A 27,272-nucleotide genomic window follows, 5' to 3' on the forward strand; every position below is an offset into this window, starting at 1 on the left:
AACACGATAAAAGACACACTGACAGGCATAGGATTAAAAAACAGCATCATTAAATGTCCTTAGAGAGGTTTGTCAAATTGATAAAACAAAGAACACGAGCAGCTGTTCGTGGGTCATCCCCTAAAATGGCATCGAAAGTACTTGGCAGGTTAAGATCTAGACGCAGTGTGTTAAAATCTGGACAGGACATTAAAATGTGTCGAACCGTCAGCAAGTGCCCACATGGGCAGAACGGCGCCGGCGCAGCCGTCAGTAGATGGCGATGGCTGAACCGGCAGTGTCCAATTCTTAACCGGGCCAAAACTACCTCCTCCCGCCGAGAAGGGCGTGAGGAGGACGTCCAAGCCACGGGAAGAGGTTTTAAGGCCCGAAGCTTGTCTGTAAGTGCAGCCCAATCGGCATGCCACAGCGATAAAATGCGCCGACAAATGACCCTGCTAAAATCGGACGAAGGGACACAACAAGAAGCTGTCCGAGGCTGGAGGACCGCAGCCTTGGCTGCGGCATCTGCAGCTTCGTTCCCAGGGATACCGACATGGCCAGGAACCCACATAAATCTAACCGGAGAACCGACGTCCACCAGCTGCTGAAGAGAGCGTTGGATCCGGTGTACGAAAGGGTGAACCGGGTACGGATCACTGAGGCTCTGGATGGCGCTCAGGGAGTCGGAGCAGATGACATAAGCAGAATGTCGGTGGCGGCAGAAGTAAAGAACAGCCTGGTAGAGGGCAAAGAGCTCAGCTGTGAAGACCGAACAATGGCCATGGAGCCGGTATTTGAAACTTTGTGCCCCGACAATAAAGGAACACCCGACCCCGTCATTGGTCTTAGAGCCATCTGTATAAATGAAAGTCATGTTGATGAACTTCGAACGAAGTTCCACAAAACGGGAGTGGTAGACCAAACCGGGGCTAACCTCTTTTGGGAGCGAGCTGAGGTCAAGGTGAAGCGGACCTGAGCCTAGAGCCAAGGTGGCGTGTGGCTCTCGCCCACTCGAAAGGTTGCAGGGAGTGAAAAATTAAGGTGTTGAAGGAGGCGACGAAAGCGAACTCCAGGGGGTAGCAGGGCAGAGACATACAACCTGTATTGACGGTCGAGAGAGTCGTCAAAAAAGGAACGATAAGACGGATGGTCGGGCATTGACAGTAGCCGACAGGCATACCGACAAAGCAGTATATCGCGCCGGTAGGTGAGTGGCAATTCGCCAGCGTCAGCATGAAGACTCTCTACGGGACTAGTATAAAATGCTCCGATCGCAAGTCGTAAACCCCGATGTTGTATGGAGTTGAGGCGGCGTAAGATGGATGGCCGTGCAGAGGAGTATACGAAGCTCCCATAATCCAGCTTGGAGCGGACGATCGACCGATATAGACGAAGTAGGACGGTTCGATCCGCTCCCCACGACATACCACTGAGAACACGGAGGACATTTAAAGAACGGGTACAACGGGCGGCCAAATATGACACATGTGGAGACCAGCTAAGTTTCCTGTCAAATGCAAGGCCTAAAAATTTGGTTGTCTCCACGATTGGGAGAGCAACGGGACCGAGTCGTAAGGACGGTGGGAGAAACTCTTTGTAGCGCCAGAAGTTAATACAGACCGTCTTCTCGGCAGAAAAACGGAAGCCATTGGCGACACTCCAGGAGTAAAGACGGTCAAGAGAACGCTGAAGACAGCGCTCCAGGACACGTGTACACTGCGCGCTGCAATAGATGGTAAAATCGTCCACGAAAAGGGAGCCTGATACATCAGCTGGGAGGCAATCCATTATTGGATTGATCGCGATGGCGAACAGAGCGACGCTCAAAACTGAGCCCTGTGGCACCCCATTCTCCTGGCGAAAGGTGTCGGACAGGACAGAACCCACACGTACCCTGAACTGTCGATCCATTAAAAAGGAACGAATAAAAAGAGGGAGGCGACCGCGAAGGCCCCATGTATGCATGGTGCGGAGAATGCCCGCCCTCCAACAGGTGTCATAAGCCTTCTCCAAATCAAAGAACACAGCCGCGGTCGGGCGCTTCCGCAAGAAGTTATTCATAATGAAGGTCGACAAGGTAACCAGATGGTCAACAGCAGAGCGGCGCCTACGAAATCCACATTGTACATTGTAAGTAGACGTCGAGACTCGAGCAGCCAAACCAATCGAGAGTTAACCATTCGCTCCATCACTTTACAGACACAGCTGGTAAGCGAGATAGGTCGATAACTGGAAGGCAAGTGCTTGTCCTTCCCCGGCTTAGGAATCGGGACAACAATAGACTCGCGCCAGCATGCGGGAACATGTCCCTCAATCCAGATGCGATTGTATGTACGAAGAAGAAAACCTTTACCCGCAGGAGAAAGGTTCTTCAGCATCTGAATATGAATAGAATCAGGCCCTGGAGCGGAGGACCGTGATCGGCCAAGTGCGTTTTCGAGTTCCCGCATGGTGAATGGGGCATTATAACTTTCACAATTCGTGGAGCGGAAGTTAGGTGGCCTAGCCTCCTCTGCCTGTTTGCGGGGGAGGAAGGCAGGGTGGTAATGAGCGGAGCTCGAAACCTCTGCGAAAAAGCGGCCGAAGGCATTGGAGACAGTCTCAGGGGCCACAAGGACGTCATTCGCGACCTTCAAGCCAGAAACTGGTGAGTGGACCTTAGTGCCAGATAGCCGGCGCAGGCTACCCCAGACAACAGAAGAAGGAGTAAAACTGTTGAAGGTGCTTGTGAAAGCAGCTCAGCTGGCTTTCTTGCTTTCTTTAATAATACGACGACACTGAGCACGTAATCGTTTATAATTGATACAATTCGCCACTGTAGGGTGGCGTTTAAAGGTGCGTAAAGCACGTCGACGAGCACGTAAAGCGTCTCTACATGCTGCGGTCCACCAGGGGACCGGTACGCGACGTGGAGAAGAAGTAGGGTGAGGGATGGAATATTCAGCAGCAGCGAGAATGACTTCCGTGAGGTGTGCGACCTGACGATCGCAGCTTGGGAAGGTTTGATCCTGAAAGGTCGCCCTGGAAGAGAAGAGCCCCCAGTCTGCCTTGGAGATGGTCCAACTAGAGGAGCACGGAGAGGGGGTATGCTGCAGGAGATAGATAACACACGGGAAGTGGTCGCTCGAATATGTATCAGAAAGTGCATACCACTCAAACCGGCGTGCAAGTTGGGGAGTACATATAGAGAGGTCTAAATGGGAATAGGTGTGAGATGTGTCCGAAAGAAAAGTAGGGGCGCCAGTATTGAGGCCGACAAGATTGAGCTGGTTGAAAAGGTCTGCTAACAAGGAGCCCCTCGGGCAGGATGCTGGAGAGCCCCAAAGGGGATAGTGGGCATTGAAGTCTCCAGTTAACAAAAATGGTGCAGGTAGCTGAGCAATAAGTTGCATCATGCCTGCCCTGGTAACAGCAGATGACGATGGAGTGTAAACGGTACAAAAGGAAAACGTAAAAGTGGGGAGAGTAATGCGGATGGCAACTGCCTGCAGTCCGGTGTGCAACGTGATGGGATCGTAGTAAATATCATCCCGGACCAGCAACATAACCCCTCCATGAGCTGGGATACCTACCACAGGGGGTAGGTCAAAACGCACAGAGGTGTAGTGTGCCAAGGCAATTTGATCGCATGGGCGTAGCTTCGTTTCCTGGAGGGCTACGACGAGCGGACGGTGCAAGCGGAGCAGCAACTTCAAGTCCTCTCGGTTGGAGCAAATGCTGCGAATATTCCAGTGAATAAGTGCCATCGTAAGAAAAGGAAGGCCGCTGAGGGCCTAGCTTCGAGCGAGCACTGCCGCCGCTAGCAGTAGGCGGACAGTCATCGTCCATTGGGTCTGTAGGTTCATCGGCCATCTCAGGAGGATGGCCGGGAGGGGGAGCTTCCTCCGCCGGTGAACGGCCAGATGTACGGCTACCAGCGGTGCGGCCAGGCGAAACGGATGACGGCCTGGGGCAGGAACCGATGGGTGGCGCAGGAGAAGAAATGCGCCGTGGCGGAGAAGGAGAACTGTGCTTCCTATGAGCCTTCTTGGAAGGACGTTTGGTGGAAGTACCGGTCGAAGGCTGGGAGGTCGAGGTACATAGGAAGTATGCACGGGATGGTTCCTTCTTGAAGGCCCGTGCATCTGACTTCGGGGTCTTCATCTTAGCAGAAGCTGATGAAGGGGCTGGTGTCTGTGGGGTGATGGGAGGAAGAGGAGACGTCGACCGCGCGATCTTAGCACTGGCCGAACGGACGACCGTGGTGCTGAAGGTCAGATCGCATGTCTGGGTTGCTACCTCCCTGGTAGTCCGAGGAGAGGCGAGGACAGTACTGTATTTCCCCGCTGGGAGTAGCGCGGGCTTCCTACTAGCCAATAGCTTGCGAGCAGCCGAGGTGGACACTTTCTCTTTGACCCGAATTTCTTGGATACAGCGTTCTTTCTTATAGACAGGACAGTCGCGGGAGGATGCGGCATGGTCACCCTGACAGTTCACACAACGAGGAGACGGAGGTGGACAGTCACCCTCATGGGCATCCCTGCCACAAGTGACACAGTTAGCCGCATTGGAACAAGACTGTCGAGTGTGATTGAAACGCTGACACTGGTAGCAGCGCGTAGGTGTCGGGACATAGGGGCGAACAGAAATAACCTCGTAGCCCGCCTTGATGCGCGATGGCAGCTTAACACTATCGAAGGTCAAGAAAAGTGTCCGGGTCGGTACAAGGTCATTGTTGACCTTTTTCATGACCCTATGGACAGCCGTCACGCCCTGATCAGCGAGGAAAGATTGAATCTCCTCGTCAGTCAATCCGTCGAGGGAGCTAGTATAGACTACACCACGAGACGAATTCAAAGTTCGGTGGGCCTCCACCCGGACAGGGAACGTGTACAGGAGTGTGGCCCGAAGCAGTTTTTGTGCCTGAAAGGCACTCTCAGTTTCTAGTAATAAAGTACCGTTACGCAACCTGGTACAAGATTTGACAGATCCGGCTATGGCATCTACACCCTTCTGGATAACGAAAGGGTTGACAGAGGAAAAATCCTTTCCGTCCTCAGATCGAGAAACGACGAGGAACTGTGGGGCAGGCGGTAGTACTTTTGTCACTGGTGGCTGGTCACGTTTCCGTTTTTGGGCAGAAGTCGAGAGAGATGGAGTGGAATCCATTGCGGAGGAATCCCCCATGATTGCCAGCGTCTCCGATGGCGCGCTCCTTCCTTGTGGGCACCCTCTCAGAGGGCACTCCCGCCTTAGGTGAATGTTTACACCTCAGGTCACACCTCCCGAGAAACAGACGGAGGGACCAATCGGCATGGTCAGAAGGTATCAGCTCAGGCAATCACCCCTCCCCAGGCCTGGCCTTTACCAGGGGGTACGCGCGTGCCTTACATGTCTACCCAGGGCGGGGAATTACGCGTTACCCCGTCACCGGCTACGCGTGCGAACGCCTTCAGGCACGCACAGGGAGGAAGGAAGAAGAGGAAAAAGAAGAGAGAGAGGGAGAAAGAGGACAGACTGTCTCAAACGCCGAGGCGGAGACCAGAGAAGGCAAGGAGAAGAAGGCAATGAGAAGGCAAGGAGAAGAAGGCAATGAGAAGGCAAGGAGAAGAAGGCAATGAGAAGGCAAGGAGAAGAAGGCAATGAGAAGGCAAGGAGAAGTCAAGGGAAAGAGTAAGGAAGACAGTGAGGTGGAGAAGAGCAAAGAAAGGAACCAACAAAAGGAAGGAAGAAACGAGAAGTGAAAAACCAAAAAGACCACAATTATAGGTCGTGGAACCGTCCGTCTCCGGACGCAGGCGCTAACTACCCCCGTGAGGGGGATGGACTCCTTTTAGTCGCCTCTTACGACAGGCAGGAATACCTCGGGCCTATTCTAATCCCCGGACCCGCAGGGGGGGAATAGCCCTGTATTGTTGCGCAGTATGCAGTCCACACCAGAAATGTGGTGCTACAGAAGAATGCTGAAGATTAGATGGGTAGATCACATAATTAATGAGGAGGTATTGAATAGAATTGGGGAGAAGAGGAGCTTGCGGCACATCCTGACTAGAAGAAGGGATCGGTTGGTAGGACATGTTCTGAGACATCGAGGGATCACCAATTTAGTATTGGAGGGCAGCGTGGAGGGTAAAAATCGTAGAGGGGGACCAAGAGATGAATACAATAAGCAGATTCAGAAGGATGTAGGTTGTAGTAAGTACTGGGAGATGAAGCAGCTTTCACAGGATAGAGTAGCATGGAGAGCTGCAGCAAACCAGTCTCAAGACTGAAGACCACAACAACAACAACACCAGATAAGATTGACGGAGGACGAGTTCAAATGCTTGTTTTGTATTTTTGTGAAATATGGGCGAGAGTTTCACAGATATGATATGCTAATTGCGGGTGGCAATAAGTAAAACATTAGAGTTTTTCGTTGTGGCGCGGTCTTCACGAAATTTCAATCGCCAGCTTTCTCCTCTTAATGCGAAAATATTTTATTGCTGCCAATCTACATTGTGAGATACGATCATCGCAATAAAACAAGAGAAGTCGGGAGCTCGCACAGAAAGGTTTAAGTGTTCATTTTCCCCACGTGCTTTTCGACACTTCAGTGGTAGATACGCAGTTTGAAGGTGGTTCGCTGAACCCTTTGCCAGGCACTAAATTCTAAATTAAAGGGCAGTAGTGCACATGTAGATGTAAATTACATAACAGCCGCCAGTGTAGTTAACTATTACAGTCTGGAGTAGGTGCATTCTTACAGACCTACAGGAGTCAAAGAGCACATTGCTTCCTCCTCTATATATCTCGCGCGAAGAAATTCAGGTAAAATGAGAGGGATTTGAACTGATAGGAAGGCCTAGTAACAGTCTTCCTTCTAACACAGCTACTGACAGGAGCAGCACAGAGGGTAAGTGACAGTGTTACATGAAACACACTACTCCTCCACACATCGTTAAGTGGAGTATTATGGGTGTAGTTGTGAGTGTAGACGGTGTCACTTTTTGAGAACCTTTCCCACATGTTGTTCAAGCGACTTTACAAGATATCTCGAGAGATGCCTTGTGACTAACCTCGGTGGTGGCGGAGGTCCCTTCGCCGAGCTCCCAGTTGAAGGGCGTCTTGGGCTCGTCTATGGCGTCGTGGCCGTAGTCCTTGTCGGCTGGGTGCAGCGTCGCGATGATGTTCATCTCGTCGAACCTGGCGCTCTTCTTGCGCTCCATTTCCCTCTTTTTCTTCTTCTTTTTCTTTTCCGTTTCTGGTAAGTGAAGAAGAAGTGGAGAGTTACATGAGGAAACTGAGGAAGCAGTGAAATCAGGTGAAAGGCGATGATTATACCGGGTGATCAAAAAGTCAGTATAAATTTGAAAACTTAATAAACCACGGAATAATGTAGATAGAGGTAAAAATTGACACACATGCTTGGAATGACAGGCGGTTTTATTAGAACAAAAAAAAAAAAAAACAAAGTCCACAAAATGTCGACAGACAGCAAAACGTCAGTGACTGCGCAAGACAATCGTGTATAAAAGGAGGTGTATTGAGAGAGAGAATCAGATGCGCCAGCAGTCGCAGCATGTTGACGTTACCTTTTATTGAAGCTGTATTATCAGAATGGGGAATGTGCGAGTTCAGCGTTACGATCCTATCGCCATAGGAAGGGGATCCGAACGGGTAAAGGCCCGTTGACAAATGCAGCTGTGACGAGAATGATTTCGAAGTTCGAAGCCACGGGTTGTTTAGACGATAGACCCCGTAGTGGCCGACCGAGCACAAGGCGTAATGCTGCTGAGACAGTTCAGGAAGAAATGGAGACTGTAGCGGGTTCGTCTGTGCACGGGCAAGTCAGCGCTCGTGCAGTCGCACGTCGCACGGGCATTCCATACACTACTGTTTGGTTGGCACTTAGGCGTACCCTCCGATGCTATCCGTACAAAATCCAACGGCATCATGAACTGTTAGCTGGCGATTTAGTGAAACGGAGGACATTTGCGGTGTGGGCGTTTCCAAAGATGGCAAAAGATGACGATTGGTTGAGTAACGTGTTGTGGACCGACGAAGCTCATTTCACGCTCCGAGGGTCTGTCAACGCCCACAAATGCAGAATTTGGGCTACCGAAAATCCTAGAACTGTCGTGGAAACTCCATTGCACGACGAGAAAGCCACGGTGTAGGTTGGATTTACCACATCTACCGTTATCGGGCCTTTTTACTTCGAGGAAATACGTGTTTCTGGTTTTGTAACTGCTACCGTGACGGGTGAGAGATACGCCGGTATGTTACAGAATTGCATCATCCCCAGCCTGGCTGATAAACACCTGCTGGAACGTACAATGTTTATGCAGGATGGCGCTCCACCCCATATTGCTAGCGGCGTGAAAGATGTCTTGCGCGCGTCGTTTGGTGATGATCGTGTGCTCAGCCGCCACTTTCGTCATGCTTGGCCTCCCAGGTCCCCAGACCTCAGTCCGTGCGATTATTGGCTTTGCGGTTACCTGAAGTCGCAAGTGTATCGTGATCGACCGACATCTCTAGGGATGCAGAAAGACAACATCCGACGCCAATGCCTCACTAAAACTCCAGACATGCTTTACAGTGCTGTTCACAACATTATTCCTCGACCAGAGCTGTTGTTGAGGAATGATGGTGGACATATTGAGTATTTCCTGTAAAGAACATCATCTTTGCCTTTTCTTAACTTTGTTATGCTAATTATTGCTATTCTGATCAGATGAAGCGCCATCTGTCGGACATTTTTTGAACTTTTGTATTTTTTAGTTCTAATAAAACCTTATGTCATTCGAAGCGTGTGTGTCAATTTGTACCTCTGTATCTACATTATTCCGTGATTTATTCATTTTTCAAATTTATACTGACTTTTTGATCACCTGGTACGATACTCTGAGCTGCTAAAACACGGTATCTTAATGGTGCGGACAACAGAAAGTGTAGTGTATTCCACACGCGTACTACAAGATCGCAGGTGCTGGCACAGCGGCCTGCTCTTCACTGGCCTGGTACGAAAGCTATAGGGCAAACCAATTTCGTGTACAGAATGAGATTTTCACTCTGCAGCGGAGTGTGCGCTGATATGAAACTTCCTGGCAGATTAAAACTGTGTGCCGCACCGATACTGTAAAGTTTGGAAGGTAGGAGACGAGGTACTGGCAGATGTAAAGCTGTGAGGACGGGGCGTGAGTCGTGCTTGGGTAGCTCAGATGGTAGAGCTCTTGCCCGCGAAAGGCAAACGTCCCGAGTTCGAGTCTCGGTTCGGCACACAGTTTTAATCTGTCAGGAAGTTTCAATTTCGTGTAGGTCTCCAATGATAAAAGATGTTACGTCGCCTAATGATACAACCACTGTATAGTCATGCGGCACTCACTCACAAGGGTACCGTACGAACTGCCCCTTACCAATCTGATTCATACTGACAGCATGTGTAGGGCACGACTAGGACTTCAACATACGTAAATCGGATGACTCAACTCCCAACCGTTTCCGAAAAATCCGAGTTCGAAAATTTGAGGCGTCCTTGCATGCTTTGTATCGTCGCTAGCATCCAAGGAGTCTGCAGTTGAGTGAAAAAGTGATTAGTTTTGTAAGTGCGAGGACTCTGGATCGTGAAGTTCAGATCCCAATATCAATACTCCATAGCTGTTCGATATAGCTCCTGGAAATACATCACAAAGTCGACCTCGAAGTTCTTCTAGCTCCTTGAATTCCATAAGCCAAGGTCACTGTTAGGAAGGGCCCCCTAGGTCTTTGACAGAATGTCGCCTATTAGTATGTGGACTACGTTCGATTATCAGATGAGGCACCATTTTAAACAAAGTTACATGTTCTACGAGTATGTTTTAAGTGAAAAATACTTATCGATGAAAATATAAAGACATCGGTAGCGCCTGACATCAGTAATCGCTGGTTCGAGCCCCGTTTCGTTCAGTATCTTTTTTATTGTTTTCCCAATTTGTTCGAATACCAACATCAATTAAACGTATAATTCATCAAATATATGCAAGTCGTCTTATTTGTAATTACAAGCCGGCCTGTGTGGCCGAGCGGTTCTAGGCGCTTCAGTCTGGAACCGCGCGACCGCTACGGTCGCAGGTTCGAATCCTGCCTCGGGCATGGATGTATGTGATGTCCTTAGGTTAGTTAGGTTTAAGTAGTTCGAAGTTCTAGGGGACTGAGGACCTCAGAGCCTTTTTTTTTTTTTTTGTAATTACGTATCACACACAAAAATCCAGTTCGCATTGGGAAACTGATACCTCAGCAATCTGAATTTCGTCCAAGTAAAAGCTGTACTGGATAGTTGCTAAATCACACAGTTTATAGAAGATGGCTTTAAAGCTCGGAAGGTGACAGGAGTGGCATTTGTCGACTTATCAGCGGCGTATGATACGGTCAGTCACCAGCTACTTCTAGTCAAGGTCCTTTGATTTAGTTCTAACCAGACCCATCGCCTTCCTTCTGCAGAATCGCAGGTTCTACGTAGACTTTCAAGGAAAGCGTAGTCGATGGGGACTACAGAAGAACTGCATCCCGCAAGGAAGTGTTTTGGCTCCAATTCTGTTTAATATACACACGAACGACCAATCTATAGCCCCAAACACCAGGAGCTTCTTATATGCTGACGACCTCGCTCTGCACCCAGAGCACAGATTTTGAATCAGCGGAGAACAACCTCACGAATGACCTTGAAGATTTATCCAGATACTACAACACAAACAAGCTAAACCAAACCCTTCAAAGACCCAAGTGTGTGCCTTTCATTTGAGAAGCAAAGGAGCCTTTCGCAAGCTGAAAACAGTATGGTCGGGGGTTGAACTGGAATACTAAGAGACTCCGAAATACCTAGGAGTGACATTTGACGGATCTCTCACTTTCAGAAACCACTGCATGAAATGCATTTCGAAAGTTTCCACCAGGAACAATCTCCTACGGGAACTGACCGGATCACAGTGGGAAAGTTAACCTGAAACAATCCGAACATTTGCAATGGCACTATGCTATTCTGCGGCAGAGTATGCCCATCCTGTTTGGTATTATTAAACTCATGCCAATAAGGTAGATGTAGCTCTCAACGAAACCTGCAGAATTGTAACAGGTTGCTTGAAATCCACTCCAGTCGAATGGCTTCACCACCTCGCAGGAACATCGTCACCACCTGTTCGAAGAGAGATAGCTGCGAACGAGGAAAGAAAGGCAGTGGAACAGGAAATTACTCGTTGTCTGTATGGGCATGAACCGCATCCGCAACGACTGAAGGGAGAGTTTCTTTAGGTCATCAAAGAACTTAGAACCACTGCTGGAAAAGCTAATTTACAACTATGGAGGGCTGCGACATATCTTCCCCCTGGTTGGAAAAGAGTTGTTGGAGGTTTACCTCCAGGCTATGACAGGGAATTGACAACTTTGAAGTCCCTGAATAGACTGAGATCCGGAGTAGGGAGATCAAAAGTTAACCTGGCGTAATAGGGATACACTGATCCAAATGATATTCGGTGTGACTGTGGAGAACAGACAGTCTGGCACATGCTTCGGTGTTGATTGTGTCCAGTCTGCTGTGCAGAAGATGACCTTCAACAAGCAACAGAAAATGCACTGGAAGTGGCCAAGTTTTGGTCAAAAGTAATTTAATCATAACTGTGTAAAATGTAATAATAGTTTGGAATATAAATTCTTAGATGCTGATATTTTTCGAAGGATTTTTAATAAATACCGTTTAAATAAAAAAATTACAAATTAAATTTTTATCGCCTGTATGCATTTTACAACTGATAAAAATGGCCGTAGATTAACTTCTATTTAAAAATATTCAGTGGAAAGGAATCGAAAGCATGCGGTCGACAGAGTATTCAAGCATTATACTACAGGTCCACACAGTCCACCGAACAGTGAACCGTGAGTTAGGGAATTAAGGGCATTCGGAAAACTTCAAAGTCGTATTGCCAGAGAATTTTTTAGAGTAAAAAATACAAAAATTGGATTGCCGCGTGGTGTCCTTGTAAGTTACACTCATGATGGACGTCCTTTACTTGGCATCACATCTCGCACTGCCCTTGACGTAGCTAACCACCACTCTTCCTGGTGTGTACACTGAAGATACGGAACACAGCCTCACATAGAAGAGTGCCGAGCTGCCTAGTATTGAGGTGCAACTTACTATCTTTTGGTTCAAAAAAATCGATTTTTTTAAATTGCACTTTTGGAACCATAAAAGTGTTTAGAATCCACCCCTGAAACGGTTTTTCCGAATACGGAACGGAACTGTTATTCGCGGTTGAACAAAAAAATGCACCTGCCTGAAATCGGTCTTCTTCACCCACCATTTTTTTCCCTTCTTCTTCGGAGGACGAGTTATTGTACCGGTGCTTGGGAGGAAACACACAAAACTCAAATGAAAGTTTGAACGCGAGTGTCTGGATGTTAACCCCCAAGCATTTGCATTCTGGTGCGAAGACTGTGGAGATTGCGACTTTCCTGGCAGTGAGCAGCTTGTATGATAACTTCAAATGTACTGAACCGATTGGCATGATTCTTTGTTTACGACGAAGCAAACTAAATTCTCTCGGAGTTGTACCACTTTTATTCCGATCCATCAACTATTAACATTTTTACTTGGCCGTCGAAGAAAAAATCGATGAAAAAACCCTATTTTTTCAAATGGCCGCCATTTTCTGTCCTATGGTCCAAGTAACTTAAGCGAGGTACAACTCCTAGGGAATCTTATATACTTCGTTAACGTCAACTCCGTTTTCATTTCGGACGAGCCGGCTGACCTGTGACATACCGCTCGTGGAGGTCTACATCGAAATTTTGTTTCGTTCCGACGGCACTTCCGCCTTTGCTCTTCGACATTTCCAGCCGAATAAATTCCACTTTGTAGAGGAAATATCAACAAACATTTTAACCAAATTTGACATTCATATCAATAACACATTCCGAGGAAAACTCTCAAAGAACATGCTTTTTTCGGGCCAAAGATAGTAAACCTCCCTTTAAGGCTACTCTCCAACACAGAGCACTGCGCACAGCAAGTACTAGTTTATGATTCCGCCATGCGTCGCTCATGTATAAAGGGCCATCAGAAAGTTTCTGTCGAAGGGTGCTGTTGCAGCGTACATGCAACGCAGTGCGACATCGGCGCGGCTATGTAAGCACCGACGTGTAGGCTATGGATTAGTGTCGCATTCGCGTATTCTCGACGAGCGTATGGTAAATACGGAAACATGATATATGGAGACGTTATTACTAAACGGGACCAGAGTGTTGCTACTCTTTTCTTGGCTGCCGAAGGTCCAACACCGGTAGACATCCATCGGAAAATGAATATGTATGGGCCAGCGTGTCTGTCGAGGCGCTCGAGCAACCACCTTATAGTCCTGGCCTCCCCCCATGTGATTATCATGCCTTTGCTCCCTTAAAAAAGGCCTTGAACAGTCGACGATTCCGGTCTGACGAGGATGTTCGAATGGTTTAAATGGCTCTGAGCACTATGCGACTTAACATCTGAGGTCATCAGTTGCCTAGAACTTAGAACTAATTAAACCTAACTAACCTAAGGACATCACACACATCCATGCCCGAGGCAGGATTCGAACCTGCGACCGGAGCGGTCGCTCGGCTCCAGACTGTAGCGCCTAGAACCGCACGACCACTCCGGCCGGCGACGAGGATGTACAACAGGCAGTTACGGAATACGTTGCTCAGTAGAACACAGTGTTTTAGCTAAGGGTTATCTTCAACCAGCTGCATTGGTAGCATCGATTCTGTCTTACTGGCTTATTGATTCTGGACTATACGCCCATCGAAAGTAAACTTTTTGGTCACCCCTTATAACTTTTAAGTGACATCAATCCGCCAAACGTGGATCTAAGCAGGCGCAGGCGCAGGCGCATGCAGTTACTATCCACACTACCTTCCACAGTACTCCACAGTACAGGGGCAGGGGCACTATGAATATACCGCGGGACAATAAGTTACGAATGTGGTCTCACGGGAGGCGTGCCAGCGATAAGTTCCTGCAGTCGCACTATGCTCTGTGTCCTCGGTGGCCCAGATGGATGGAGGCGCCTGCCATGTAAGCAGGATATCCCAGGCTCGAGTCCCGGTCGGGGCACACATTTTCAACTGTCCCCGTTGACTTATATCAACGCCTGTATGCAGCTAGGGTTATTCATTTCATTACAAATAGAACTGACAGAAGAGATCAAATAGTACAAAGAAGAGTGGCGCCTTATGTGTTACGCGGAATAGGGACGAGAGTGCGAGAAACGAGTTGGACAAAAATACGGGAACACAGAGAGAACTGAATGCTTGAACGTAAATGCAGATGGAGGTTGCGCCATTTGACCTCGAAGGGCACCTGGTAAAGTCCTCAAAACGTTGCCAAGCGTCAGTCGTTGTCAGAACAGAGTTCTGTATATTTGTGAGTGCATTATGTTACAACTGAGTGAATTCCGCTGTGGGCACAATGTTGGTGCTTTCATGGTTGGTGTGCTTCCGTAACCAAGGAAGCTGAGGTGTTTGGTATTTCAAGAGGCACCATGTCGTAGATGTATACCGCATGCAGGGTAGGACGAGAAACATCATCTGCTAAGCACAGCACGGACGAGAATGTGTTTTGAGTGAATGTAACAGACAGTCACTGAAGAAGATTCTGACGAAAGATACGAGGACGACAGCTCCAAAAATCACTGCAGAACTAAATGTGACATTCACAAACCCTGTCAGCACCAAAATAACACGAAGGGAGCTCCAGAAACAGTGAACTGCTGTTCCAGAACCACACATAAATGATGCAATTGCCCATAACAGGGAAACGTCATGCGGAAGCCATAAAACCTTGGCTATGGAGAAAAGCCATTTGGTCGGATGTGTCTTGTTTCACACAGTTTCCAACTTCTAGCCGTGTTTACGTCCCAACATGGCTGGACTTCGTTAATGATTTGGGGAGTCATACATTGGCATTCCACGAGCCCTATGGTTACTGCTGATAATTACGTGACTAATGTGGCTGATCAGGGTCAACCCATGGTACAGTAATTTTTACCCAGTGGTGAAGCTGTGTTCCAACAGGACAGAGCCCCCGTTCACAAAGGTCTCACCGACCAGTCGGTTTTGTGAGCACGGGAATGAATTGTCGCATACCTCGCGACTGTCAAAGTCTCCAGATCTCACTACTGTTGAGCCTCTGTCGTCTCCTACCAAAACAATTTAGGAACTAAAATGCGGACATCTGCATTACTAAACGTCAAAAGCGGTCATATTGTTACACAGTCGCAGTTTCAGGTTGCGTGCCAGCCGGAGTGGCCGTGCGGTTCTAGGTGCTACAGTCTGGAACCGCGCGACCGCTACGGTCGCAGGTTCGAATCCTGCCCCGGGCATGTATGTGTGTGATGTCCTTAGGTTAGTTAAGCTTAAGAAGTTCTGAGTTCTAGGGGACTTATGACCTCCGATGTTGAGTCCCATACTGCTCAGAGCCATTTGAACCATTTCTTTGTTTCCGACATATCAACCGCCTCATATTGACCAGCCAGTTATCAATCGTGTATCTTCAGAGCTGTATCAGTAGCAAAGAATGATCAACTTAAAGGCAATTTTTACAGAAAGTGTAAATTAACGTACCGACAGAGAATGATTCCACATTTGTGATAAGGGTCGTAACATCTCACAAGTAACAGTAAGTACCAACCCTAATATTCTGGTTTTCAGTGCCAGTATTTATAAGCAGTGGTACAGAGTGATTGGCTGCGACTGATTCACATCTATCACTCCTTTCAATGTTTACAAAAGCTGACACTTTATGCCAAAATCTTCTCTGCACCACTCTCTGCAGAACTCTACCACAACTTACAAACTGTAGAATTACATGCACTCACCGAGCGAGGTGGCGCAGTGGTAGCACACTGGACTCGCATTCGGGAGGACGACGGTTCAATCCCGCGTCCGACCATCCCGATTTAGGTTTTCCGTGATTTCCCTAAATCGCTCCAGGCAAATGCTGGGATGGTTCCTTTGAAAGGGCACGGCCGACTTCCTTCCCCATCCTTCCCTAATCCGATGAGACCGATGACCTCGCTGTTTGGTCTCTTCCCCCAAAAACAACCCCCCCAACAATTACATGCACTGCACTGTATCTTCTGCATCAGTTTTCCCTTCACTCAGCTCATCCCTTTCCAGCAAGTGGACTTCCCTCCGGAATTCAAATTTCTCCAACACATTCGCACATTCTATACATCCCGAAAAACTGAAGACCAAAATCCCATTGTCTCCACAGTAATGGGCTGCTGCCACGCCTACACCAGTACCGCATATGCCAGGGAAATTTCACATATTTCTTGTTCCCAAGCCACGACTTGATGCAGATGTATACTCGTCCTGCTGCCCGGACTCCAGTATATGTATTCCCAATCCAGATTTGAATGCTGACACTTCCCCACTCACATTTTCTTACGTCAGTGCTCCAACACCCTTCTTCCCCACCCAAAACAAAAATTTACCTGTTCTGTAGTCTTAAGCTGAAAACCATCATCCGCAGTCGGACCGAGAGGACAACATGATGCCGACTGGTCTTCATGTCGTCTTCTACCATGTACCGTAATTTGGATGTGGTACAGAGGGGAATGCGGTCCGTTGCCAGATGTCCAGACCTTGGAGCCGCCGTTCGTCATTCAAGCAGCTTCTGAATCAGCATCACGAGACTGAGTGGAAGCCTCCTACCAACGAAAAATCCCTCTGAACCGAACATTGAACACGGGTAACTGACACAACAGGAAGACATTGTGTCTGCTCAACTAGAGTCGAATTATCTGATAGCCTCAGCCCACACATTTTCTGAACTCCCATCGACAATCTAATATCCTTCTTCCCAAATCAGACCTTGCACTCACATTTACATGTACATCTGCATTTACCCCGCAAGCAACGGCACGGTGCATGGCGGAAGATGCCCTGTACCACTACTAGTAATTTTCTTTCCAGTTCCACTGGCAAACAGAGACGAAAAATGGCTATGCATATGCCTCAATATGAGCGCTAATTGCTGTTCACACTGTATGTCAGACCATTCATATATATAGAAAACAAGAGCTATCATATCACACTCCCCAGGGTCACTCCTGATGATATCCTTGTCTCTGATCAACACTCGCCCATGAGGACGACATACTGACTTCTGTCACTTTTACACGTCCAACAAGATGTGATCTCCTTGAATCCAGACTGCAATACGCCTTTTCCGGTCCACAACTTTGTGCTGTCATTTACGCATACTATAATCCTAACTTGCATACCTCATGCTTAGACCGAGGTCAAATACCTCTCACCGCAGTCCACAATTTTATGATGCATGTTTGGGCCCCATATCTCCTTTGGTGAAGGTTGCAATATCCCCTTCCCAAACGAGAATTCAGCGCTGACAGTTACTCATGGGTTCTAGGCGCCATACCTCTCCTTCCATCAAGGTTGCCGTACCCTTCCCATGCCCCTAGCCTCCATACCCCTACTCAAGCTACAGGCGTAGCATCGTCGTCTACAGAGTAGCAACAGGCACAATTTAGCCAACAACACGATGAAGAAAGAGTAAGGTTTAATGCCCTGCGTATGTGGAGTTCATCTGAGATGGACCACAAGCTCCGGGTGGTTGCTTTATGGGAGTTTAAGGGTCCAAACAGCAAAGTCATCAGTCCCTTGTGTCAAAGATGGTCCATTCGGATGGATTTACATCACATAAGAGTCATAACGATAAAAAGGAAAAGGCCAAAAAAACGTAAAACTTCAGTCGTGTCGTCAATCGTGGAAACAAAAAGAGGAAATCCAGCAAGTGGGCAACCGCAAGGCTATGCTAGAGGCAGGAAATATCCCACCTCTGATGCAGTACAGGCAAGACTACCTGCTATTCAAGAGCGTTCAACCGCTATAATGTAAAAGTGCGTATTGTAAAAGGAGACTAACCAAATCTAAAAGCGATAAAAACACAGTAAAAGGCAGAGAAAAGAGGATCTTGACCAGGGAGGGGAGTCAGGAATCTCCAAACACAGCTTACAGTGGGGGACACCCCAACCCTCACCGCCCTGCCCCTACTCCAGAGGAAGATTAAAAACCTTAGAACTGAAAACAAAAACCACTTTCACGGAGAAAACTGAGAACAAGTTCAACCATACGAGAATCGTCAGCCTGGTATAGCCGATGCGGAGACGACACTGAGTGGTCGAAGGGAGAACGCCACGGGACTTGCTGATGGCGAAATGGCCCAGATGATCATATACGAAGCCTACAGTCACTACAGCAGAAGAATCCCAGAAAGGTTTATTTTGACTGCGAGATGACAATCACTTCTCTAAACCGGTATCATTATCTACACTACTATGAGGAAAAGAAAATTTACATTCTTACAGAAGGGAAGACAGAGAGGGGTCTGCGAACAGTGGGAAGGCATGTGTCCAAAACGCAAATACTTAAAATATCTCATAAGTGGTGGGATGTACGGCTTCACATCACATCGATAAACCACAATCTTGACTTTCTAAGGGAGGGTATCCCTTTCATAGGCCAGCATAAAGGCGCCAGTATAAATGCGATTGCCCTTTGGGTCTTTCTGAACACGATGAACAAAGTGAACACCCCGCCGCCCTAGATTGTCCCTAAGTTCCTCATCACTTTGAAGGATGAGGTCCCTGTGAAAAACTACACGTTGAACCATATTCAAAGACTAAAGGGGCGTAATGGAGACAGGAATTGTGCCAAGATAGCAACAGGCACAAAGGACCACAGACTGGGCAGCTAAAGCAGTTTTCATCAACAACGAACCCGACCGCATCTTGCTCAGTGTCCACTTTGCCAAACTTGTCTTCAATGTGTTCCACAAAAAATAAATGTTTGGTATTGGTGAAAGTATCCCCATCACTCCTGGTGCAAACCAGATAGCGGAGGAAAGGTTTCGCCCATAGCCAACGACCCTGACCCTCCTCCCAGGGGGTAGCCATGGAAGGGAAGGCCGAAGGGGCAGAAGAAGCAGCACTAGAAGAATCAGTTCCATTCAAAGAGACGGACGTAGAAGAACGACCAGAGTTCTGGACATGTATGCGTTTCATTTGCATAGCGTCCGCTCTGATACCACCCACTCCGATCAGGGGCTCTCCCCACGGGTGCCACCCAACCACAGCAAGGACAGTCTGACACAGCGGCCATTGCCGGCAGTTCCGATGCTCCAGGATGACAAGCAACCACTTCTAAGCTTACATGAGGTGGTCACAGCTCAGGTAGCAGAAGTGTGATCATTGTGGTTTCAGGGGGCTCAACCAAGAGGGTACATAGCGACCCCACCACATGGGCTGGCTACCGTGCTGGCTATGCACCCTAGCATCAGACAATGACGTGAAAGAAAAGGTGGAATGAACTAGGAGGGTACACGTCGGAGACACTAGGTAAGGTGCTCTTCCCCAAATGGCTCACACTACGGAAGAGAAATTTAGTAATGGAGGTCATACCCCAGAGGGGGGCCAGAGGATGCCAAATCGCAAAGCCAACATAACCAGGAGGATAGTGGGGCCAACATAAACAAGGACACCAAGAGAGGGAGAGGAGAGGGCAGAGGGGAAGGAGCAAGGACAGGGAAGGAGGGGAAGGGAAAGGAAATGCAGCCCGGGAAAGATGGAAGGCTGCAATAGCTCAGGGCCCCGTGCTCGTCACGCACGTACTCACGAAACGACCGTGACCCAATCTGGGGCACAAGCTCCGGTTATGGAAGGATGAGGAAGGTAATCGACAGTGCTCTTTGAAAGGAATCGCCCGAGTATTCGCCTTCATCGATTTAGGATAACCCGACGGGGATCTGAACAGTAATCCTGCCGATTGCGAGCCCAGCGTCTTTCCACTGCCTTACCCCCTCGCCCGGTCCGCCATTTTTTTTATAAAAAATCTTCACGGGGAGGAATCACTTGTTGCTGCGTTTTAAACGCGTTATTTTATTCGGCTTAGGTGTACACAAATGTGGGACTTACAAAAATCTCACGTCTGCTTCTGTGGCTGAGTCGTCAGCGCGGTTGAGGGCCATCTGGAGGACGTGGCTTCGATTCCCGATACTGCTATGGGTCCGAAAACTGACAACGGCTGGTAGAGCGGTGTGCTGACATCACGCCTCTCCATAGGGCCTACAAAGACGCCATAGACAGAGGATAGCCAGGCGGTCGGTTGGTACTGACGGGCACGCCAGTGGCCTACGAAGTGAGTGTTTTACAAAAATCCTACCAATATACATCGCCGATGTATAGATCGAGAGTTACCTGAAGAATAAGAAAGATTTTGAAAAGGAAGACGGACCAGAGACCAAACTGCCAACATCCAATGGATGATGGGGAAGACAGATTTCCAGGAAGATTTGTATCTCCACTTCATTCATTGTGATAAGGACTTTAACTGTGTCGATCACAGTAAATTATCTGTAGTGTCGTACCTCCATACACTTAAGACTTTCGCCACTAGCTAGTCCTGATGAGATGTTTAATATATTTCCTGAAATTACAACAATGACTGCAAGAATTAAGGTTTTTTCCAAATGTTCCAAGGTACAACATGGTCATATACGCGGGAAAAAAAACCACACACACACACACACACACACACACACACACACACACACACACACTCTCTCTCTCTCTTTACAGGGTGTACATAAAGTAGGGGAACACTCAATTACTTATTGCACAAGAGAAACCCTTAAAGTTGTTTTTTCATGTATACCTCCACAGCGTACTCTGGTAATTTGCTAATAGTCAGCGCTAGTCACAAACATGGCGAGTTCAGATGCGGAGCTAACTTTCTGTCTGTTGGAGTTTGACAAAAACAAGTGTGCTACAGTTGTTCAATGGATGTTTAGAACCAAGTATGGTAAGAAGGGACCAATAAGGAAGGCCAATTACCACTGGCACAACAAATTCGTTACAAATGGTTGCTTGTGCCCAGCAAAGAGAATTGGACGTCCCAGCGTAAGGGAGGTGAATGTGGAGCGCATACGAGACATTCGTGAGTCCAAAGAAATCGGTGCGTCGTGCATTCCGTGAACTCGAAATGGCTCCAATGATAGTGTGGAAATCCCTGCGACAGTAGCTGTCTATGAAACCATTCAGATTGGAACTGGTGCAGAACATGGAGCTGTCGCATCGATGGATCGGCCGTGGTACAGAAGGGGACAGCTGTTTCATGAAGTGGTCTCCCAGATCACCAGATCCCAGTCTGTATGACCTTTTGCTGTGGGGACACATTAAAGATCTGGTGTCTGTACCGCCTCTACGACATGTAACAGAGCTCCGGGGAGAGTACAGGATGCGAATGCCACAGTCTACGATGTCGTGCTGGAACGGGTACTGCAAGAATTCGATTACTGTATTGACGTCTGCCGGGTCAGTTATGGTTCGCATATCAAATGTTTTTTTTTACAAACTTTCAGAGTTTCTCATGAAAATGCAATAAGTATGACACCTGTACAATGTTTAGTGCTTCTAGAATAAATAATTGAAAGTGTTCGCGGACTTCATGTACACCCTGTATATATAAACCCGTGCATACCTTTGTGTAACTGACTTCAGTAGTCCAATGAAGCCCATAAAATAATAATAATAATATAACGATGTTGTGTGCCTACCCTCTTGGCGGCGCGATGTTGTCCACTGATGCCTACTGCCTAAAGCTAAGGATTTCGGATGTTAGTTACTGCGTGAAATACGCTTGTTACGACCCACTCTACCATCTCTGATATTCTACATTCATTTCTGATACACCAACTATGTATGAACAGATAGTCAATTGAAGCCGAAAAAATCTTGTCAATACTGTACCTGTACTTGTTGTTGTTGTTGTTGTTGTTGCAGTCTTCAGTCCTGAGACTGGTTTGATGCAGCTCTCCATGCTACTCTATCCTGTGCAAGCTTCTTCATCTCCCAGTACCTACTGCAACCTACATCCTTCTGAATCTGCTTAGTGCATCCATCTCTTGGTCTCCCTCTACGATTTTTACCCTCCACGCTGCCCTCCAGTACTAAATTGGTGATCCCTTGATGCCTCAGAACATGCCCTACCAACCGGTCCCTTATTCTAGTCAAATTGTGCCACAAACTCCTCCCCAATCCTATTCAATACCTCCTCATTAGTTATGTGATCTACCCATTTAATCTTCAGCATTCTTCTGTAGCACCACATTTCGAAAGCTTCTATTCTTTTCTTGTCCAAACTATTTATCGTCCCCGTTTCACTTCCATACATGGCTGCACTCCATACAAATACTTTCAGAAACGACTTACTGACACACAAATCTATACTCTATGTTACCAAATTTCTTCTTCAGAAACGCTTTCCTTGCCATTGCCAGTCTACATTTTATATCCTCTCTACTTCGACCATCATCAGTTATTTTGCTCCCCAAAAAGCAAAACTCCTTTACTACTTTAAGTGTCTCATTTCCCAATCTAATTCCCTCCGCATCACCCGAGTTAACTCGACCACATTCCATTATCCTCGTTTGCTTTTGTTGATGTTCATCTTATATCCACCTTTCAAGACACTGTCCATTCCGTTCAACTGCTCTTCCAAGTCCTTTGCTGCCTCTGACAGAACTACAATGTCATCGGCGAACCTTAAAGCTTTTATTTCTTCTCCATGGATTTTAATTCCTACTCCGAATTTTTCATTTGTTTCCTTTACTGCTTGCTCAATATACAGATTGAATAACATCGGGGAGAGGCTACAACCCTGTCCCACTCCCTTCCCAACCCCGGCTTCCCTTTCATGCCCCTCGACTCTTATAACTGCCATATGGTTTCTGTACAAATTGTAAATAGACTTTCGCTCCCCGTATTTTACTCCTGCCACCTTCAGAATTTGAAAGAGAGTATTCCAGTCAACATTGTCCAAAGGTTTCTCTAAGTCTACAAATGCTAGAAACGTATGTTTGCCTTTTCTTAACCCAGCTTCTGAAATAAGTCGTAGAGTCAGTATTGCCTCACGTGTTCCTACATTTCTAAGGAATCCAAACTGATCTTCCCCGAGGTTGGCTTCTACCAGTTTTTCCATTCAGCTATAAAGAATTTGCGTTAGTATTTTGCAGCCGTGACTTATTAAACTGATAGTTCGGTAATTTTCACATCTGTCAGCGCCTGTTTTTTGGGAATGGGATTATTATATTCTTCTCTAAGTCTGAGGGTATTTCGCCTGTCTCATACATTTTGCTCACCAGATGGTACAGTTTTATCAGGACTGGCTCTCCCAAGGCTGCCAGTAGCTGTAATGGAGTGTTGTCTACTCCCGGGGCCTTGTTTCGACCTATGTCTTTCAGTACTCTATCAAACTCTTCACGCAGTATCATCTCCCATTTCATCTTCATCTACATCCTCTTCCATTTCTATAACATTGCCCTCAAGTACATCGCCCTTGTATAGACCCTCTGTATATTCCTTCCACGCCGGCCGGTGTGGCCGAGCGGTTCTAGGCGCTGCAGTCTGGAACCGCTGGACCGCTACGGTCGCAGGTTCGAATCCTGCCTCGGGCATTGATGTGTGTGATGTTCTTAGGTTAGTCAGGTTTAAGTAGTTCTGTTCTAGGGGATTGATGACCTCAGAAGTTAAGTCCCATAGTGCTCAGAGCCATTTTACTCCTTCCACCTTTCTGCTTTCCCTTCTTTGCTTAGAACTGGGTTTCCATCTGAGCTCTTGATATTCATACAGGTGGTTCTCTTTTCTCCAAAGGTCTCTTTAATTTTCCTGTAGTCATCATCTATCTTACCCCTAGTGAGACAAGGCTCAACATCCCTACATTTGTCCTCTAGCCATCCCTGCTTAGCCATTTTGCACTTCCTGTGATCTCATTTTTGAGACGTTTGTATTCCTTTTTGCCTGCTTCATTTACTACATTTTTATATTTTCTTCTTTCATCAATCAAATTCAATATTTCTTCTGTTACCCAAGGATTTCTAATAACGCTCGTCTTTTTACCTACTTGGTCCTCTGCTGCCTTCACTACTTCATCCCTTAAAGCTACCCATTCTTCTTCTACTGTGTTTCTTTCCCCCATTCTTGTCAATTGTTCCCTTATGCTCTCCCTGAAAATCTGTACAACCTCTGGTTTAGTCAGTGTATCCAGGTCCCATCTTCTTAAATTTCCACCTTCTTGCAGTTTCTTCAGTTTTAATCTGCAGTTCATAACCAATAGATTGTGGTCAGAGTCCACATCTGCCCCTGGAAATGTCTTACAATTTAAAACTTGGTTACTAAATCTCTGTCTTACCATTATATAATCTATCTGAAACCTGTCAGTATATCCAGGCTTCTTCCACGTATACAACCTTCTTTTATGATTCTTGAACCAAGTGTTAGCTATGATTAAGTTATGCTCTGTGCAAAATTCCACCAGGCAGCTTCCTCTTTCATTTCTTACCCCAGTCCATATTCACCTACTAAGTTTCCTTCTCTTCCTTTTTCTACTATGGAATTCCAGTCACCCATGACTATTAAATTTTCATCTCCCTTCACTACCTGAATAATTTCTTTTATTTCATCATACATTTCATCAATTTCTTCATCATCTGCAGAGCTAGTTGGCATATAAAATTGTACTACTGTCGTAGGCGTGTACTTCGTGTCTATCTTGGCCGCAATGCGTTCGCTGTGCTGTTTGTAGTAGCTTACCCGCATTCCTATTGTTTTATTCATTATTAAACCTACTCCTGTATTACCCCTATTTGATTATGTATTTATAACCCTGTATTCACCTGACCAAAAGTCTTGTTCCACCTGCCACCGAACTTCACTAATTCCCACTATATCCAACTTTAACCTATCCATTTCCCTTTTTATATTTTCTAACCTACCTGCCCGATTAAGGGATCTGACATTCCACGCTCCGATCCGTAGACCACCAGTTTTCTTCCTCCTGATAACGATGTCCTCCTGAGTAGTCCCCGCCCGGAGATCCGAATGGGGGACTATTTTACCTCCGGAATATTTTACCCAAGAGGACGCCATCATCATTTATCCATACAGTAAAGCTGCATGCCCTCGGGAAAAATTACGGCCGTGGTTTCCCCTTGCTTTCAGCCATTAGCGCAATATTATGGAGAGTAATTCTGAAGAAAACAACGAAGCAAGTGGACTAACAAAACAGTGACGCCCTTCGAAGTGGGTCAGCCAGTGAACAAGCTAGCGCCTACGTTTTCAGTTATCAGTCAGGGTGGCCCACTCAGACTGCTGACAAACAAACGAACAGAAGGCTCCAGCGAGGTCATGACGTCACTGCACGGGTACAGTTGGAAGAAGAAGCAGTCGCTGGAGGGGAATGACACGCGAGCCATGCTTTGCTAGGTGTGATCTATGGTGGTAATGTAGTTCAAGGCAATGAATTATAATTTATAGCAGAACGCGGATTCGAAGCCGGATCTCATGCTTGCAGATTGGATCCACTATCCGTTACCCCATATTGCCACTACAGATACCACAGCTGCTTGGGCTGCCCTAGTAAGTCTCACTCACGTGATACAAATTCCAACTCATGCCTCACCCCATCGCTATTCTCCTTCTAGACTCACATTTATTGCCAAGGGTCTCCGATATTGGAACAGCACTTTAGCAGTGAATGAAATATGTTTAATCCATTGTATCAGGTGAGGGAAATTTGCTAGCGTAATCTGTGTACGTTATATATCTGTAGTGCTAGTGTGGCGTCACGGATAGTGGCCGGCCGGTGTGGCCGAGCTGTTCTAGGCGCTTCAGTCTGGAACCGCGCGACCTTTACATCCTGCCTCGGGCATGGATGTGTCTGATGTCCTTAGGATAGTTAGGTTCAAGTAGTTCTAAGTCTAGGGGACTGATGACCTCAGATGTTAAGTCCCATAGTGCTCAGAGCCATTTGAACCATTTTGAACGGATCGTGCATCTGCCTAGTAAACAGGAGATCTGGGTTCGAATCTCGGTGCGAGTACAAATTTTCTTCGGCCTACATCTACATAAATACTCCGATAGCCACCAAACAGCGTTTGGCGGAGGCCACAATTCGCGCCTAAGTAATATTCCCCCCTCCCCCTCTGTTCCACTCGCGGATCGCACGAGGGAAAAACGACTGTCTGAATGCCTCAGTACGAGCTCTTATTTCCCTTATCTTTGAATGATGATCATTACGTGATTTGAAAATTGGTGGTAATAATATATGCTCTACATCCTCGGCAAAGATTGGATTTCGGAATTTAGTGAGCAGCCCCTTCTGTTTTGCGCATCGTCTGTCTGCAAGTGTGTCCCACTTCAAACTTTCTATGAGATTTGTAACGCTCTCTGGTGACACTTGTGTTCCAGCCATTTCGAATCAGCGTTATTTTAAAGCAGGGCGTAAGGATGATCATGGGAAACTGCACCCATTTATTGTTTGTGCAGGCGAAACTGGAAGGGAGATAGTTCGTCGGCGCTGGCAAGTGTTCAGCGCGACGTGCCAAGAATAATTAACTACTTCCCGGAAGCTCCGTGGCCGGCTGCGAAGAGTAATGTAGCTTTGTATTGTTGAAAAACAAATGGAGTGACTCGAGATAGTGACTGTTTAGTAGACGTTGAACTGCTGTTGAGAGTACGTGGACTGGACATGGATAGTCAGCCACGATAAGAGCTTATGTATTAATTGTGTTCAGAAATGTGTAATTAACTGATCTTGGGTGCCCGGTAATGTGGGCTTACGTTCAAGTTTAGTTGTTTTTTTGTACAAAATTGAAATAAATATGTTCTGGTACATTGAATGATATTCCATAAATAGCGTATTTTTAAATAAGAAGAGAGAGAGAGAGAGAAAATTCCCCCTTCCTAGCAGTGAAATCTTCGGAGAAGCGTCCGGTGCTAGCAGAAGACATCGGCGCTGCAAGAAAGCAGAACCAGCATTCTTCAACAAGTAAGTCCACGAAAACGCTTAAGCTGTATAGAGGGAGCTTAACATTACACTGGGCCACCGCAATCCTCGGTGAAGATTCGATTTCGAAATTTAGTGAGCAGCCACTGCCGTTTAGTGCGTCGTCTATCTGCAAGTGTATCCCACTTGAAACTTTATATGAGATTTGTAACGCTCTCGCGATGGCTAAATGTACCAGTCACGAATCTTGCCGCTCTTCTTTGGACCTTTTCAATCTCTTGAATCAGACCCAACTGGTAAGGGTCGCATACAGACGAACAATCCTCCAAGACTGGACGAACTAACGCATCGTAAGCAATTTCCTTTGTTGGATGACTGCATAGCTTCAGGATTCTACCAGTAAACTATAATCTAGAGTTCGCCTTGGCCTTTACTTCTGTAATCTGATCGTT

At 47.0% G+C, this 27,272-nt stretch overlaps 1 protein-coding gene across 1 annotated transcript in view; it reads right to left on the reverse strand.

Annotated features, from left to right (window-relative positions):
- Positions 1 to 27,272, reverse strand: part of LOC126109425 (protein phosphatase inhibitor 2-like) — a 62,335-nt gene that overhangs the window by 33,233 nt on the left and 1,830 nt on the right. Inside the window, exon 2 of the mRNA XM_049914459.1 lies at positions 7,020 to 7,204. Coding sequence (XP_049770416.1) covers positions 7,020 to 7,204 — 185 coding nt within the window. The remainder of the gene's footprint in view (positions 1 to 7,019; positions 7,205 to 27,272) is intronic.

Source organism: Schistocerca cancellata, chromosome 12 (assembly GCF_023864275.1).
Source record: "Schistocerca cancellata isolate TAMUIC-IGC-003103 chromosome 12, iqSchCanc2.1, whole genome shotgun sequence".
NCBI lineage: Eukaryota > Metazoa > Arthropoda > Insecta > Orthoptera > Acrididae > Schistocerca > Schistocerca cancellata.